We start from the raw sequence: 15983 nt of genomic DNA, 5'->3' as shown, positions 1-15983 counted from the left end.
TGAAAATAGCAGATGCGACGCGTTGTGAGCTTGTAGATCGGTTATTTTCAAATAGCCGATACATACAGGTTTACAGTGCTCATGTGACGTAAGTTGCTTCTTTTGGTTTGTTTTCCTAGAGCTGGTTGCTTAAATCTCTCACAAAATCTGGCAACACTGCCAACATCCGGTCCAGACACTGTTGTGTGTTGACGTGCACCACGTTGCTGCATTAGTAATGGATTACTTTGAAGAGGACTTGGTAGCTGCTTTACGAGAAGTGGTTCACGGTGGAAACTGGCAGTGTGTAGGAAAGACGTCCGACTTCCACTCACCATGCACAAAGTAACTAGTAGCCACACATTTTCGAAAGTAGCCGATTAAAATGTCTATTTTCGAATAAGTAAATGGGCCATTGCCTTGTTAGTAACGTTGCTATCCATGTCATTGCCGTGTTAATGCTGCCAATTCATTTCATGTCATAGATCATTATTTCTATCAAAGACCATGTACAAAAGATATAATCTCAAGCAAAGACAAAATGTGATTTGTACCAGATTTAACCACTAGTCCTAGACCTACTACAGTCGTCCCTGAGTAGCTCTGGGCCAGAGCGTTAGCGAGTTCTCTCTAACGCTCTGTTAGGAGCAGTGCTCTTCCCATGGACTGAACATTCCTCTACTGTGCGAGGTCTCCAACTGTAGTACAAAATAAACAACTTATTTCGCTACTCATCGAAACAAAGGCTGTTTGGTGTTGTTGAAAGACGATTTTCCATGGTGGGAAACGTCTCAGGACCCCAGCACCTCCTTTGCACAATGCACTTTTGGGCAGAAAATAAAATATGTCCGCCAGACGGAAATTATTTAAATTACTCAACTGCGCCCTCTACAGATCTGGTCAATGTAAATTACCATTGACCAGATCTATAGAGGGCGCAGGTGAGTAAATAACATAATTGTATTGTGTTTTTAACACAATAAAACAGTGCAAGACATAATCATACCTGCAGCATCTAACCACCTAGCATCCAGCTCAAACATACTAAGGCAGAATACAATACTCAAAATGCCACCTTCTATTTTTTGATTAATGGTAACACAGCCACAGGAGAAAATATGGTAATCTGTACATCAGACATAATGTCATTACAATGTTAACAGTATTGTCCCTCCTGTCGCCAGGCTGTTCTCTGAGGATGGGGAGCATATTGTCCTGGTCCACACTGAAGATGATAGGTATTGGGCAATGGATTCTTCCTGTCCCCATGAAGGTGTCTTCAATTCCATTCCATCATCTAATATTAGTGAAGGCTGTCACATATTAGATACAGATATAATGTCTACATTCGGGGATTTAATTGATTAGGATGGTATAGTATACTATAATGTAATATGTCAACACACAGGTGGTCCTCTTGAACTGGGGGATATTGAAGATATCGGAAATGGAAAGATGGCACTTGTGTGCCCGTGGCATCACTTTGACTTCTGTCTGGAGACAGGTGCCTCTTCCACTGGACTTCAGGTAGGGTACATGCATGGAACATAATTATAAATGCATGCCACATTTGGACCTCAAAAGCAGGGCAAGCAATGAATCTTTAAGATTTGTATAATAAGATTTTGTTGATGTTTACAGATTTGGCATACAAATATTTTCATGATTTTATAGTTTCTGTTTAACTGCAGAACCCAGTCTACGAGGTCAGAGTTGTTCAGGGCAAAGTTTACATCAACACTCAGAATGAACTGTCCTTGACCCCTATTCCAGAAACAAAGGTATCATGCACAGGTAAGGCTTACAGTGGACAGACAGTGCTTTGCAATATTTCTTCATCAGAGTTAAGTACAGGGACGGGGACAAAAAATGATGTACAGCAGTTAATTAAATCTGGACTCAGGTGCATAATTAAGGATAAGAGCGCTGATCTTAATTTGTAAAATAAATACTATAGATTTCCATATTTGGACTATTTCTGGCAATATACACATGTTCCCACACTTATATTTTACATTCAGTGCCCATTTTGATCTTTTGGAAATTGTAGGCCTGTTGTCAGCTATTTCCTTTAGATAAGACCCTCAGACAATATTTATTTTGAGTAAACTTTGTAACTGTATAGCCCCCCCCCCATGGGGGGGGGGGCTATGCAAAGTAAATGAAAAGTTGTGTAATTTAAAATTAGGTCGAAAATTATGTTGAGAACTGAGGTACAATGTTGACAGCTAGTTCTGTCAGAAAGCCAAATGGATAACCCACGCAGCTATTGTCTTTCAGAGGATACAGTATGTGAATACAGAACAAGGAGAAAAGTTACCCACATGTATTCAAAGTAACATAAACATAATTTCATTATACTACACATCCAAAACATATCCAAACTCAAAAAAACTCACTTAGAATGGACGCACACACTGAAGCTCTGCTGCTGCTCTCTGTACCAGACCTGACACACTGACCAAACACTTGCTTTTAAAGGTGCATGGGATTGCAAATCATCAAATCAACAGCAGGTGCAACTAATTGGCTAATTAACTGCTGTGCACTCAGCACACATTGAAGTGGAAACAAAGGGTCCATTTTAGAGGAAAAAACATAAACAATAATACTAAACTTAGAGTTTGGGGAATCTTCTTAACAATGTGAGATTGTCAAAATATGTTGTCTGTCTGTTTCTGTTCAGACAAATTATCTCCCGATACCATTAAGCTGTGCCCTTCTGAAGACACACTCTGCTACTGGGCAACAAAGATCCTCTGCACTCCAGATCCAAGAGAGAAGGCAATAAATACTTAATCCATATTTAAAGATACTAAGGATTCATAATCATGAGCGATGTCACTAGCATCAACATGTGGGAGTTCTATAATAATTATGATTATGATTCACACTCATGGGATCAGGGTCCTGTGTCGCTACAAGCAACACACACTTACCAATGGTGATTTCACTGTCCTCTAGTCTATATAGCCTTAATCCAGCAACTGACATATCTATTCCATCACTTCAAAATCATGAAAAATGCTATTATGCTTCAGCTGCATACATACTCATCAGTTGCGACCAACTGTTTCAGGTCAACTTGACATTGGAGGTTCAGGAGAGATGGAACTCAGGATCGATAACAGAAGTGGGCCAGGCTGCTCCACCACAGCAGCCCAGTAGGAAAGAGAACCTGACAGTGCTTGAACCAGGCAAAATTAAACGTGGCAAAGGAGGCACTCAGGTTAGCTTTAAATAAACTTAAAATACAATATCAGTGTGCCAAATTACTGTACAAATAACCAAGCCAGGGTTACAAAATGGACATGACACAATTCATAATTCAGTTAAAGACGTATTCTTTTTTGTGTGCATTCATGTGTGTGTAATGATGCAGGCTAGCCGGATAGCCCTCCTCCACTCCCTGGCTAACATAGAGCAGTGGGCTATCGACTTGTCCTGGGATGTCATCGCTCGATTTTCAACTGTCAAAATTCAGACTGAGGACCCTTTGCCTCGTCAGTTCTTCAGTGATTTTGTTAAAGTGGCTGGAGATGAAGCCAAGGTAATCATTTTTCACGACAGTATAATTGACTGTTCTAAGTTAGGTTACAATGACAATGTGTTCTACTCTGATCCACAGCATTATCACCTTTTAGAGAAAAGAATCACGGAACTGGGAAGTTTCTTTGGTGCTTTACCTGTACACAACGGTTAGTAGTTACTCTGATGGATAATATTTGGTGTGAGAGAATCGTTCTGCAGTACAGGCAGAAAAGACATAAAGCTGATTTTAAAAATGCTGTATTTTGGGGCTGTAATAGGGTTGTTTACTTTGGTAATGTTTCTTTAAACTTTGGTGTCAAATACTCACATTTTGATTTATGGTGTGTTTTTGATTTAATGTTGTCAAAAAGGTTCCATACGATATTGAGCCTTTAGCATTATGGACTCACTACTCTGTGCTCTCACTGCTATTCTCAACAGGACTGTGGCAGTCAGCAACAGAAACCTCCCATGACCTTCTGGCAAGACTTGCTATTGTACATATGGTTCATGAAGCTAGGTAAACCAATGCATCTTAATACTGGGTTAAAGCTCTCTCCCAGTCAAATAACTCAGATAGATCCAACACTAAAATGACTATACTATTGTCAATTCATTGTCATTTTTTTTTTACCGTACTGATTAGACGGATTCCAAACATACCATGCTTTGGTAAATGGTTGTCAGTAATGTCAAGTATACCATGAGTCAATGGGCTAAACATGCCTTTCCACCATTATGGTCCATTTAAATGAATAGGGGTTGGGGGAGGCCCTAAATATGGACCTAATCCAGCACTGGACATAATCTTTATTTCGTGATTTGTCCAGGGGATTGGATGTCCACCCCCAGACCCTGTCACGTTTCGCTGCACAGAATGACCAGCCGTCTGTAGACATTTTGGAGGTCATCTACAGAGATGAGATCACACATGTCGCAGCAGGTCTGAGGTGGTTCACCTACATCTGCTCAGAAGAAGGAAGGGTATGACCATTGAGAAACCACTATCTCTTCAATCCAAATGTATGCGTTGTCGTGCAATGATGCATACATTCTGCTTCAGTTCACCATAGTTTCCACAGAATTGTCCTGCTTCATTTTCCATTTCATGTTGGTCGTCTTTCTTTTGGTATGCAGAATAGGATCTCTCCTTACGTCGGCCATACAATTCTGATCCTTACAGGAATGCCTATCAACATTTCATAACTTGGTGAAACATCACTTCAAAGGGTACTTGAAGCCCCCTTTTAACACAGAGGGAAGGACAACGGCTGGCATGACAGAGGAGGTAGAGGCCATTGCAAATATTATATAATGGCGATATTATCCTCCACAGGATGTATGCACAATCTAACTGCCTTGTTTCTCTTCACTAGTGGTATGTTCCCCTTGTGAAGCCATCGAATTGATTATGGTTCCTAGATGAGCGCAAAGACTCTGCAGACTCAACCAGGAAAAAATACACTTTGTACACTGATGCAACTTTACAGAGTTAACATGTTTTATTTTTTATCAAATTGGTGAAAGTATTTGACTTGGTAAATTCACCTCCACACCAGTGTCTTGCAAATGCTGGAAATCATGTACATTTGTGTAAATGTTTATTTATGTAAATAAATAGTACTGTTGTTAACTTTGCATTATGACTTTTCAACTTCAGACATATTGGTGAAGTGTGAGTTATACATCATTCTATATGCATAATACATCATTTTATATGCATAATCTTATGACTTAGCCAAAATGAATGTCTTAAAACAGACATAAATTAGCAACCTCCCAGGTATTATTTGTTGTCCTGGCCACTATGCTGCATTTCAAGGAAGAGAACTAGACTGTTTCACTGTTGAGTCTTTTTTCAGATGTGGTTCCATTGTGTCCTTTTTACTAAGAAAGAGCCATTCCTGGGGGTTATGGGAGATCTTGCTGTTACTGATGATGCTCTGGTGGAGGTATCCATTGTAGAGGTCTGCTGCTGAGAGCCTTTTCTGAAGTACCACTGTCTTGAACCCAACCCAGCCATCCTGAGCCATGGATCATAACCCAACACATGAGTAAAATAAGAGGTACTTAAATGTACTGATTAGATTACTACTACTTATTAGATGTGGGTAATCTAAAGTTATGATGCATACCTTACAACACACAGCCAGGATATTTGATTCTTTCTGATAGCTAATAGATCCAGGGATTGGCATCCTTCCTCGACCTGTAACCAACATGTAAGTTAATACTGTTGGTCATGAAAGTGATAATGATCTTGTGATTTATATTTAAGTTACCTGATAATGAAATGTGGCATTTTCCAACAAAGTCCAGAAGTTTAATTGTCTTGCCCATCCATATAGTTCGCAAAGGAATCTAATAAAACATAAGACAGCACTTGTAACGATTCATAAGCAGTAAATTCGACAGTTTTTGCATTGCCCATACAGAACTGCACCACTGAAGAGTCATTACCCGAGATCCGATGGCATGAAATAGGCGATCAATATCATCACAGGTCTGCTCCTCCCACACCAACCAGCTCATAGATTGACTAATTTTGGGGGCTGATAGAGGAAAGCTGTGGTAAACCAAGGCCTAGAATTCCTCTCATCATGCATGAAGAATGTCATGTGTGTCTGTCAAATGTACTTACCTGCCGTTGCACCTATCTGATTTTGTTCCCTTTTGTTTGCAATTCTCTCACAAAGTGTTTTCAATGTGTCAACCAGCTGTAATCAAGAGCACATTTCCAACAAATGGCATGGGTCACATCTATGATGATTATTTTCATATTACATGTTTTTATTATATATGCAATTAATTGAGCATAGAACTGACAAAAATAAGGGAAAGTACAACATGTTGGTTATCAGAAATTGCTACGTTTACCCAAAATATTACATATTAGAGATATCTACATAATATATCGCTAACCCCATTATTAAATTACTAAAATGTAATAAGTAAATGTAATATTAACTTGTTGATCCATTATTTGATTAATCGTTTCGCCTTCCTATCACTGTCTCACAGTCAGTAAACTGAGAAAGAAGAGGACAAGAGAAGAGTGTCTGCTAAATTGTAATGTAACTTGACATACTAAATGAGCACCCTTGGTGGCCAGAGTAGCTCCAAGCTGATCAGCAGTACATTTATCAGGAACCTGATAGATCTGTTGGTGGAGAATGGGGCCCACATCAAACCTGCAACATAAAATGTATTATGTTTTATTCTGGAATATTTTACAGTAGAATAGATTACTTAATTGACATACAATCAAAAGCAATTTTATCACCTTTAAAAGTGTCAACATGGATATGTCACAAAAAACAAACAAAGCTTGATTGTAGTCAGGCTCATGGAGAAACGATGGGTGAAGGCCTACCTATCAGGGCGTATCTGCATGATGGTGACTCCTGTGATAGGGTCCCCATGCAAAATAGTGTGGAACACTGGGGCTGGACCTCGCCACCTTGGGAGTAGGCTAGGGTGGACATTCAGAATCCCACTGGAAAGAGCATACACAAACACACAATCAGTATTTTCAGGATTCATTGTCATAATTCTCTTACTTGGCAACATAAATTCTATGCATGCACTTGGATACTGATATGTTATCTATTCATAAAGCTATTAAGGTCTTAAAATAGGAAGAGCAATTACTATGGAAACTGCTTGATAAGTCCTTCCCGGAGTAAGCAGCCAAAGGAGACCACAACTCCAACATCAAAGCGCCCATTGAGATCCCCTGGGGGCCAAGGATGAACAGGAAGCTGGTTCTGGTGAGCAAAGGTATTCACTGGGACATCACTGGATAACGTCACAACTTCAAGTGTCTCCACTAACCCGTCATTCGAACTCCTGCAAACAGGCAACACAATGTATTTCTTCACTTTTCACCTGCCTGGCATCAATGCTAAGAGCAACCGCAAAATGTGAACATTTGGTGCAAGTTTGGTTTGGTAGAGGCTGGCAAAATAGTCAATTCTAGCCCTGAAACATGAGTGAACCATGGCTAAGTCAATTCCATTCCACCTTTTGACAGGTAACTTCCCTGTAATTAGGGAGGGGGGTAAATAGCACATCCTCGGCTGTTGACATTCAAAATCTAAGGTACTTTGATGTTGTGCCCTTGAGCTGAGTGAGTCCTACCTGCTGGATGTGAGGAGTTTCAGGGATTCAACAGAAAAATCATCCGTTCCAAAGAACAAAATCCTCCAAGGAGGTCCTGATGTTGAGTGGCATCTATTGGCTATCAGACAGACTGAACTCTGTCTACAGTGTCTGTGCTCATGATGGCTGTTGTTGTTACTCCACAGTCCAAATGACACTCGTTTCTGTATAATGCCACAGTTGCACAAACGACTCAACATGTTCAGCGCAACCTGCCTTGTTTTAAGAGTATTCCACATCATCGGTGTAGCAGCCCTCGGTCCACCAGTGTCACCAACAGTTTGACATCTAGAGCCTGAAGTTAACCTCGCGTCAGCAGGCTTTCCACACGGATGATAAGTTGACGTATTTGGCTCTGTCGCTGTCCATTGGTTCTAATGGCAATAGCGCCAATTCATGTGGGAACGAATGTACAACAGTATCACTGCCATGCATCAAAGATCTGTCCTTGTGTTGTGAGTGTATTTTAGAGATTATATAAACGAGACGTCGCTACAGCACTGATTGTGCAGCCCATGGACGCAGCCATGTTTTTCTGTCCCACGACAAAAAGCTCTCGTCCTTCCAATATATTCTGTGAATGGTTCCTAGCAGTGCCATCGAAGAAGGCTCTGGTTCCTACTAGAACGACGCTCTTTGTTTAGTCCAGTGGTTCCCAAACTGGGCATCGGGACCCCCAGGGGGTCCCCAAATTATTTTTGGAGGTCTCCAGATGATTAATGTGCAACACATTGTTTTCTCACTCAACAGTAAACAAACCAACATAGCCTACAGTATAACAACACAATCTGCACATTTCTAAAGTTACAATGTAATGACTTTTAAGACCTTAATAATACCAATTTGGCCAAATTGTCAAATATTACGTAAGAAAGAGGCAAACATTGTGAAAATAGCCGATCTACAAGCTCACAACACCTTGCAGTGGGAGGCGTGTTTGTGTTTGTCACGCTATGCAACAATAATGTGGAATGCCCTACCAAAAGGAGTAAAGGAGTGTAAAACCCTATTCACTTTAAAAACTGCCCCAAAAAAAAACACCTTCAGGAGGCTGCAATTCCAAACTGGCCCCTGTAAGAGTCTTAACCTTTGTTGTTGTGTGTGTGTGTGTGTGTGTGTGTGTGTGTGTGTGTGTGTGTGTGTGTGTGTATAATTTTGAAATGTTTCATGTTTCAAAAATCATTGTTTTGACAAGGCCAAAATAAGGATGCATATGGTTAAGGTCGTCATGTGCCTAGGAGGCCATCAAGTGTTGCTGCTATATGCACATGACTCCAAGCAATGCATATGTATCTGATAAAGAAAAACATCACATGGATGCAACTGGGACGTATCATCAGTGTTGTAGCCTGGGGTCATAGGGTGTTTCGGGTCTCGCAACATACAACATACACCCTCGCCCAGGTGACCCAGCCAGGGTTGATCAAGCCCCGACTTACGTCCCAGTAGCACCCACGGTCAGACCTATAGGGAAAGACAGGGCAGTCCGCTTCTCCGGAAGTACTCTGCCGGGACTCGGGGAGGCTCTGGCACGTGGAGGGACTAGGCTCTGTGCGTTGTCTCCTGGCCGGGCTCCTCCTTCGTCTCACCAGGTCCAGGACCTGAGCGCTGCGCCAGATCAGGTGCACCGCCCCGATCCAAACATTTCCTTCTGGCGTGATGGTTCCTTGGGCCGATACCACTAGATTGGGCCGTCTAATGGTATTAGCTCTGCTTGCGGTACGCTGGAATGGCCCTCCTAAAGGCCTAACCGCGGGTTTGTTGGGCTTCTTCCTCACGGAAGACACAGCATGGGGCGCTAACCCATACTGCTCCCGGGGTGCCGTCTACATTCCGGCTGTCAACAGTCTCTCCTGTGGTCACCAAACCATTCCTGGTTGTCACGTAGTCTATAATATACTTCTGAGGGAGTACATCAAATACTCCCTCAGAAGTTAGTGTAGTGATTCGCACCAAGATGGGATCGAACCCCACTCTCCCACTCAACAAACCGACAACCCACCGTGTCATAGAGCTGACCTCGATTGGCAGAGCTGTTGTGGCCGGGTAACACAACTTCAAAAAGATGTGCCCTTGACCATCAAGCCACTCTCGCATGCGCACACGCACATGACGCATGCACGTGCGTGCACGCACACGCACACACACACACACACGCACGCACGCACGCACGCACGCACACACACACGCGTGTGTGAGAGGAAATGAATTTGCATAATTTGTGAAGTCACAGAACCTCAGTCTTTATATTCTTTGTACTGTGTTATCGTCTATGCATGTGCAATTGTATGTGTAATTCAAACCTAATTATTGCATATAACATAATATCTTATAAAAGACCACACAAAACTACTGTATCATTATTATGATATATATTGTATATTTAAAAAAAAAAAGTAGGCTAGAAGTTGAGTGTGATCCTTTACAAATCTACAAAAACTGATTTATCTGACTATATTTGAATATATCTGATCTTTGCTTCAGGAAAACTGAGGTCAGACCAAACCTTAATAAATAACTATAAACAATAGTACAGCACTTGAAGAAAAGACACAAAAATAATCTACTCTTTGAAATGATTCAGAGGTTATTAACCTCTCACTTTAAAAGCATACCTGCACCATAAAAATACAATCTCTTTTAACTGGCCAATATTACAACATTCCACATCTGCCAGGTTTTTGACCGATGAGTCACAAACTGTTTTCTGAACAGTCGATGCAATGTCACACCAAGGCTGACTAAACAGTAACCCAGCAACACAGGTCAAAGACCTTGCCATATAGCTACAAGAATTGCTTTCCCTTCAAAAAGTACAGTCTAGTGAGTCTCTTTATACCCATTAGTTTAGTAGCCTATAAAGCAGGCTATATTGCGATAGAATAAACAGAAGATGTGAAATAAAAACAGACCTTGCCCTACATATATTTACACAGATCCCCCATGTGTGAGACATATGCCTCTGCAATTGTTTCCAGGTGATACTTTCATTTCACAAATGTTTAACCACTTAAGCCCTATATACTTTGTACTAGCACATTTACAAGATCACAACACAATGCAATGCAATGTCAGCTTGAGCTATTTATATTTTTTATTTATCTATTTGAATTGTCAAATGTTTATTTGTCTATTCATTTTCATTTATCTATTTCCGCCTATAATGATATGCCAAAAATATCAACGCCAGGGTTAATGTGGTTAATAACACACACACACACTGTAGAATAATAATGCATGTCTTTGCCAAGTATAGGGAGGTAAATGAAAATGAAACAGTCTCCTCCCACATGAACTTTGGAAAGCTTTCTCAGAGTTACGTATGTGTTTGACAGGTATGGTTATTCTCTTTGCGACTCTGGGTGGTTCTCTCCTCATCGTAATCAGGCAGTAAGAAAGCTCCACATCAGTGAGTAAACCTACTCTACATTGAATTGAATACATTTGAATGACTATTGATTCTTGATACACAATAGATACAAAAGTCAAATACAAAGTGTAATGTGATGTTCAACATAAAATGTATTGTGCACCCATGTTTTAATATGGTTTACTTACCGTGTTTATTGTAGATCCAATTGTAAAAGATAATATATGATAAAAATAACTTAGTCCATATGAATTCGTTTTTGATAAATTGTTTTTTACTTATTTTTTAAACTGAGGTCATTGATGATTTCTGGTGGTCATTGTATATAACATAATATCTAACAGCAATCAAATTAGTAATTTTGGGTTAGGGTTAAGTTTTTGCCTAACAAGTGTGTCCTTTGTCTCCAATCCTCTTCAGACATGTTTCGTGCCTGGATCTCACTGTTACTCCTCTTGCCAGGTAAAGTACACGCTTCACTCAGATAAACTGAAGCAGATTAATTTACCACTCTCAGTGCTACAACGGTCAGAAGAAAGTCTGAAACATAACTCTCACAATGCTTGCAGGGGCAAGCGGCTTCATGATCTACAACACCCATCACAGCCTGTGCTTGGAGGACTCTTCTGTGTCAGGTTTAGTCCAGCTGAAGAACTGTAACCTGGATTCAGAACTTCAACAGTGGGTCTGGACGACCCAGAGAATGTTGAAATGTGTAAGCACATCCAGGTGCCTGTCAACCCATCACGCAGACCACGTCCAGACCATGCCCTGTGATGCACTAGAATACGGGGTTGAAGGGCTGATTTGGGATTGCGAGGGGGACAGACTCATCAGCCAGAACCGATCTCTGGAACTGTCCACAAATGGGAAACGTCTGTCTCTGTCCCACAAGAGCAAAGAGACAAAGTGGAGATCTGTGGAGGAGGGAGATATTTGTAAAGAAAATCTCAGTAAGTCAATTTGGTTTCTAATTTTGTTATTCCATTCCAATGAATGAATCAACATTTCAGCAGCCTGGAGAACTTTACAGAATTTGTTTTCATTGATGTCCATTTGATTTTGAGATTTGAGATATAAAGGAATGTCCTCAGCAACCATAGTCTATATGTTTGTGGGGACATCAAGCAGTTAAATAGAAATCAGAGAAAGGTTTCTGCACTTTTGGCACTGGCATTTAATATATGGGTATAGACATTTCTGTAGCATGTAAGGTATAAATATATAAAAATCTAATATATACCAGCTTTTGCCTCGTGGCATTGACCCCTTAAGCTTAACACCACTGATAACCTTGACCCTGTGAATGATGGAAACATTGTAGCACTTTTGGTAAAGGTGAAGGTAAAGGACCATTTACCTACTGTATGAGTGACAGTGTCCTGTGTTGTAATTTGTCTTGTGTGTGCACTGGCCACGGCCTTTGACAGGATCCAAACGGGCATCCAACGAGCCTGAAGAGTTTGAGGTGAAGACAGTGGAGCAGAGAGCAGGACCTGCAGCCATGACAGATGAGCAGAGAGAGTTTCTCCGCTGGTACTATCGCACTGAAGATCGTAAGTGCTGTTTACTGCTGCTGTTGTAAATCAAAGGATAGCATTAGAAATTATCCTCTGTCATAACTAGCCTAAGTTATACACAACAGTGTTCATTTTAGAAAAATAGGCTCTTACAGGATAAAAAAGTCTAATAATGGTGTGGCTTCCCTGTGTAATCTGTATGGATAGTTGGTTACTAGTTGTGTAGTCTCACGACGATCTGGGTTCCCCAACACCTACCGATATGTCTGGGAAATCTAAACCCAAGGTAGTTTCTGGAACAGCGGCGAGAATGGCTGCTAACAAATCCTCTCCCTCTGCTTAACCCATCATAATATGATGGGTTAAGGTGATGATATTATCATCACCGTCCCAATATGAAGGACCACCCTAGAGATGTTGGATTTGTTCTGCAATGCATTTTTTTTCACTCTATGGTTCCACCAAGTTAATGAAAGTTGAGAGGTTGTCATCAGTCTCTAGCTGAGAGAAGCATTTAGAGACTGACTTATACTAGGTGTGCAGTTTGTGAATGAAGCATCCAAGATGTACTAACTTGAGCATTATGTGCAAACATTGATCACAATACATTTGGCCTCAGTTTGGCCTTAGCTGTATGCACATAGCAGCGTGAGATGAGCTGTGATTGGCATAGCAGCATCATCTGAGCTTTATGGTTTGCTTTGATTGGTCTACTTTTGTGGGGACAGAGATAGCTAGAGAAACAGACAAGACACAAATCCTGTTCTTTTAGTTGGCCCATTTGGCACCATGCAATTACAAATGTATTGCTCTTTGCACCTATTGCACATTGACCTGGAAGGGGTCTCCATGCACTTTTGTGATCCATCCCAATGTTTCTTCCTGTCTTTCCCCCAAGCCCTTTGACACTGTAACAGTGATTCAGGGATATACACATATTAGTTAGTATGTGTATATCCCTTAAGTTGAGTATGGTGGTCTTCTTTTTTAGTTTTTCTTTTTTTGACATCACGTACAAAGAGATTCAATGGATGAACGCTCAACATTCTGCAGGAGTTTGTTCTCATTTACGTCAGTTTTAAGACGGCTGAAAGACCTTTCTTTGGGTGGAACTGAATCACACCCTCCAACTCAAACCATAAAAGGACACATTTATAGAGTAGCATTTTGCTGAGATTCATATGGCAGTAAACGTTTACTCCCTCCAGCTAGTAAAGAATTGCTTAATTGAACACTTGGGTCAGGCTCAAATGTCTTTGATTACCTCATAAATGTCCTGCTGCACTTTTAATTTAAGATGCTATGATAAGATGTACTTCTTCAATGGCGTGTGGTCTTCTCCTTGTCATAGCAACCCCCTGGAAGTTTGCAATGCTGGCGTTATCCTTTGCTTGCCTCCTCATTGGCTTTCTGCTGCTGGGAATGGGCTCCATGGCCAACAAGTAAGTACTCTCTGTCAGAACAAGTCACACAACATTATATTTTCATAGAAGTACTTATGGTGTAATACATTTATGTTCTAGCTGGAGGATCAGGAGATCAAAATGAATATGCCATTTGTTGTCAGTGTTGGGGGTTACACATTACATAACGTCGCTGTCAGGCAGAAACCAGCTATTTCCATTTTTCCTTTTTTGTTTTTTTAATAAATCAGTGCTAACACCCTTTACGCCTGTGTGTGAGTTTTACAAATATTGGACCAATGAAAAGTATTAAAAGGCGCTTCTGACTAAACCTCCTAAACTCCATTGGATCCTCAAACTGTCGGACAAACCACCTAACACCAACTTTGGTCTCCACATTAATGGTCAAAAACCTTTTTCCTGAAAAGTTTATATTTTGGACATAGCTGGTTTCTGCCTGACAGCAGAGATAAGCAATGTGTTACATAATAACATACTTTCATGAGTATCATAGTAATATATTTCTGCCGTTGGGCAGAAATCAGCTATGTCCAAAATATTACCTTTTCAGGAAATGAAGAAATAAAAAACACATGTTTTTAGAACAACACAATACTGCCTCATCAAAGTTGGTATGGTGACTTATACATTGTCATATACTTGAATGTGCCCTTATATTATCATCACTTTACCCAAATACAGCTAAAGTGGAGTTAGGTTTTTGACCATGAATGTGGAATTCCAAAGTCAGACGGATTACGGTGGAATTATGAATTATGAAAAAACAAAGTTGGAGTTAGGAGGCTTGACCGGCAGTTTTAGAATCCAATGGAGTTAGGAGATTTGGTCAGAAGAGCTGTAAAGAGCCATTATGACTTGTTGTTTGTCATTTTGATGACGTCACTGCAGGACATGGTCAAGGCCAAGGTTGCCAGGGTTAAAGGGTATTTAACCCTGTCCCTAATCAGGCGCAGGTGTTGCCAGTGGCAGAGGCAAACAGCTTTTGACTGTGTTCATGAGGGCTGCTTAACTTAACTAAAGTGTATAATATTATCAGTTACTATGTCAAGTTATGCAATACTTTCATTCACACTAATGACAAATACAATCAATTAGCTATCATTAATAGATATAACATTTTTCAAAAGAATATAAACTGCACCTATAGAGGGTGCTGCAGCTTTGGAGTTGTTTTGTGACTGCTAAAACAACAATACCGATAACAATTATTGTGGCATTCTTCTCTATTTGCTGTAGTATACAGTCTGAGTGTTTTGGGATGTAACACAAAATATAACACATTACTGAACACATAAAGTAATATTGTAACCTCATTACTTTTAATTGAAAGTAATATGAAATAATATACTATATTGCATTTTGAAAGTAACTTCCCCAACACTGTCCCACACCAATTCTGATATACTGTATAACCAGTTCTGTATCCTATTACCTACAGGAACAGAAAGAAGATAGCAAAGTACAAGGCAGCAGCTATATTGGCTCAAAAACCAGAGGCCGAAGAACTACAGGTCATTACAGAGGTTACAGACCACAAAGAGGTCGATGCAGTCAACAGTGCTGAAGCTCAGGCCCCCGGCGCACAAGACATGCAGGTGCAGGAAAATAAGGCATCACTGGTAAACGGGGAGGCTGAGGCATTCAAACCCGGGGACATTGTGGTGACATGGAAGGACGGGAATGTGTCTAACCTCTACTCAGATTCTGCTGCAGAACTGGAGGAAGAACAGATAGAACAGAAGGTGGAGGAAGAAAAAGAGGAGGTGGAGTCAGCAGCTGAGACTGATGCGCAGGTTGAAGCAGAATAAACAGGTGGCATTACGGCACGAATAAACAGATAAATACAGATTCTATGGTACTCTGGAAACTCCACTCAACCACTGCCAACTTAAAGGAGTAGTTTACCCCAAAAATGACTTATTTTCAATTAAGTACACACCACATGAAGCATTGAATTCATGGATATTTTTAGGTTAGGGTCAATAAGTCAATAACTTG

General features: G+C 40.6%; 3 protein-coding genes across 5 annotated transcripts; 2 read left to right on the top strand and 1 right to left on the bottom strand.

Moving 5' to 3' along the window:
- The first annotated feature begins 191 nt into the window (after positions 1-191).
- Positions 192-5020, top strand: LOC311045714 (uncharacterized protein). 3 transcript variants are annotated; one of them, XR_014600801.1, is made up of 12 exons: positions 192-324; positions 1164-1252; positions 1388-1506; positions 1671-1773; positions 2666-2763; positions 3059-3208; positions 3362-3529; positions 3608-3677; positions 3952-4030; positions 4341-4494; positions 4648-4798; positions 4887-5020. XR_014600801.1 is itself a non-coding variant. In XM_084057706.1 (12 exons), exons 1-12 carry the CDS (start codon positions 218-220, stop codon positions 4917-4919), a joined length of 1275 nt encoding a protein of 424 aa, XP_083913832.1. In that variant the 5' UTR covers positions 192-217; the 3' UTR covers positions 4920-5020. The 3 variants fall into 3 exon arrangements, 2 of the variants coding, with proteins under 2 accessions (XP_083913832.1, XP_083913833.1); XM_084057706.1 differs by having other exon boundaries at positions 4694-4798; XM_084057707.1 differs by lacking the exon at positions 4887-5020 and having other exon boundaries at positions 4648-4846.
- Positions 5021-5319: 299 nt separating this feature from the next.
- On the bottom strand, positions 5320-8201 carry LOC311051628 (methionyl-tRNA formyltransferase, mitochondrial-like). Its single transcript, XM_084066208.1, has 9 exons — positions 7651-8201; positions 7162-7359; positions 6884-7006; positions 6599-6701; positions 6152-6227; positions 5971-6062; positions 5793-5871; positions 5646-5719; positions 5320-5534 (listed from the first exon to the last, which is right to left on the bottom strand). Exons 1-9 carry the CDS (start codon positions 7911-7913, stop codon positions 5328-5330), a joined length of 1215 nt encoding a protein of 404 aa, XP_083922334.1. The 5' UTR covers positions 7914-8201; the 3' UTR covers positions 5320-5327.
- A 4284-nt stretch (positions 8202-12485) lies between these two features.
- Positions 12486-15818, top strand: LOC311047560 (organic solute transporter subunit beta). Its single transcript, XM_084060304.1, has 3 exons — positions 12486-12597; positions 13913-14003; positions 15424-15818. The coding sequence occupies exons 1-3, from the start codon at positions 12546-12548 to the stop codon at positions 15791-15793; spliced, it is 513 nt and encodes a 170-aa protein (XP_083916430.1). The 5' UTR covers positions 12486-12545; the 3' UTR covers positions 15794-15818.
- The last annotated feature ends 165 nt before the right edge of the window (positions 15819-15983 follow it).

Source organism: Gymnoscopelus microlampas (genome assembly GCF_963454915.1).
Source record: "Gymnoscopelus microlampas genome assembly, chromosome: 1".
NCBI classification, from domain to species: domain Eukaryota; kingdom Metazoa; phylum Chordata; class Actinopteri; order Myctophiformes; family Myctophidae; genus Gymnoscopelus; species Gymnoscopelus microlampas.
This window is presented reverse-complemented; position numbering and strand designations above follow the sequence as displayed.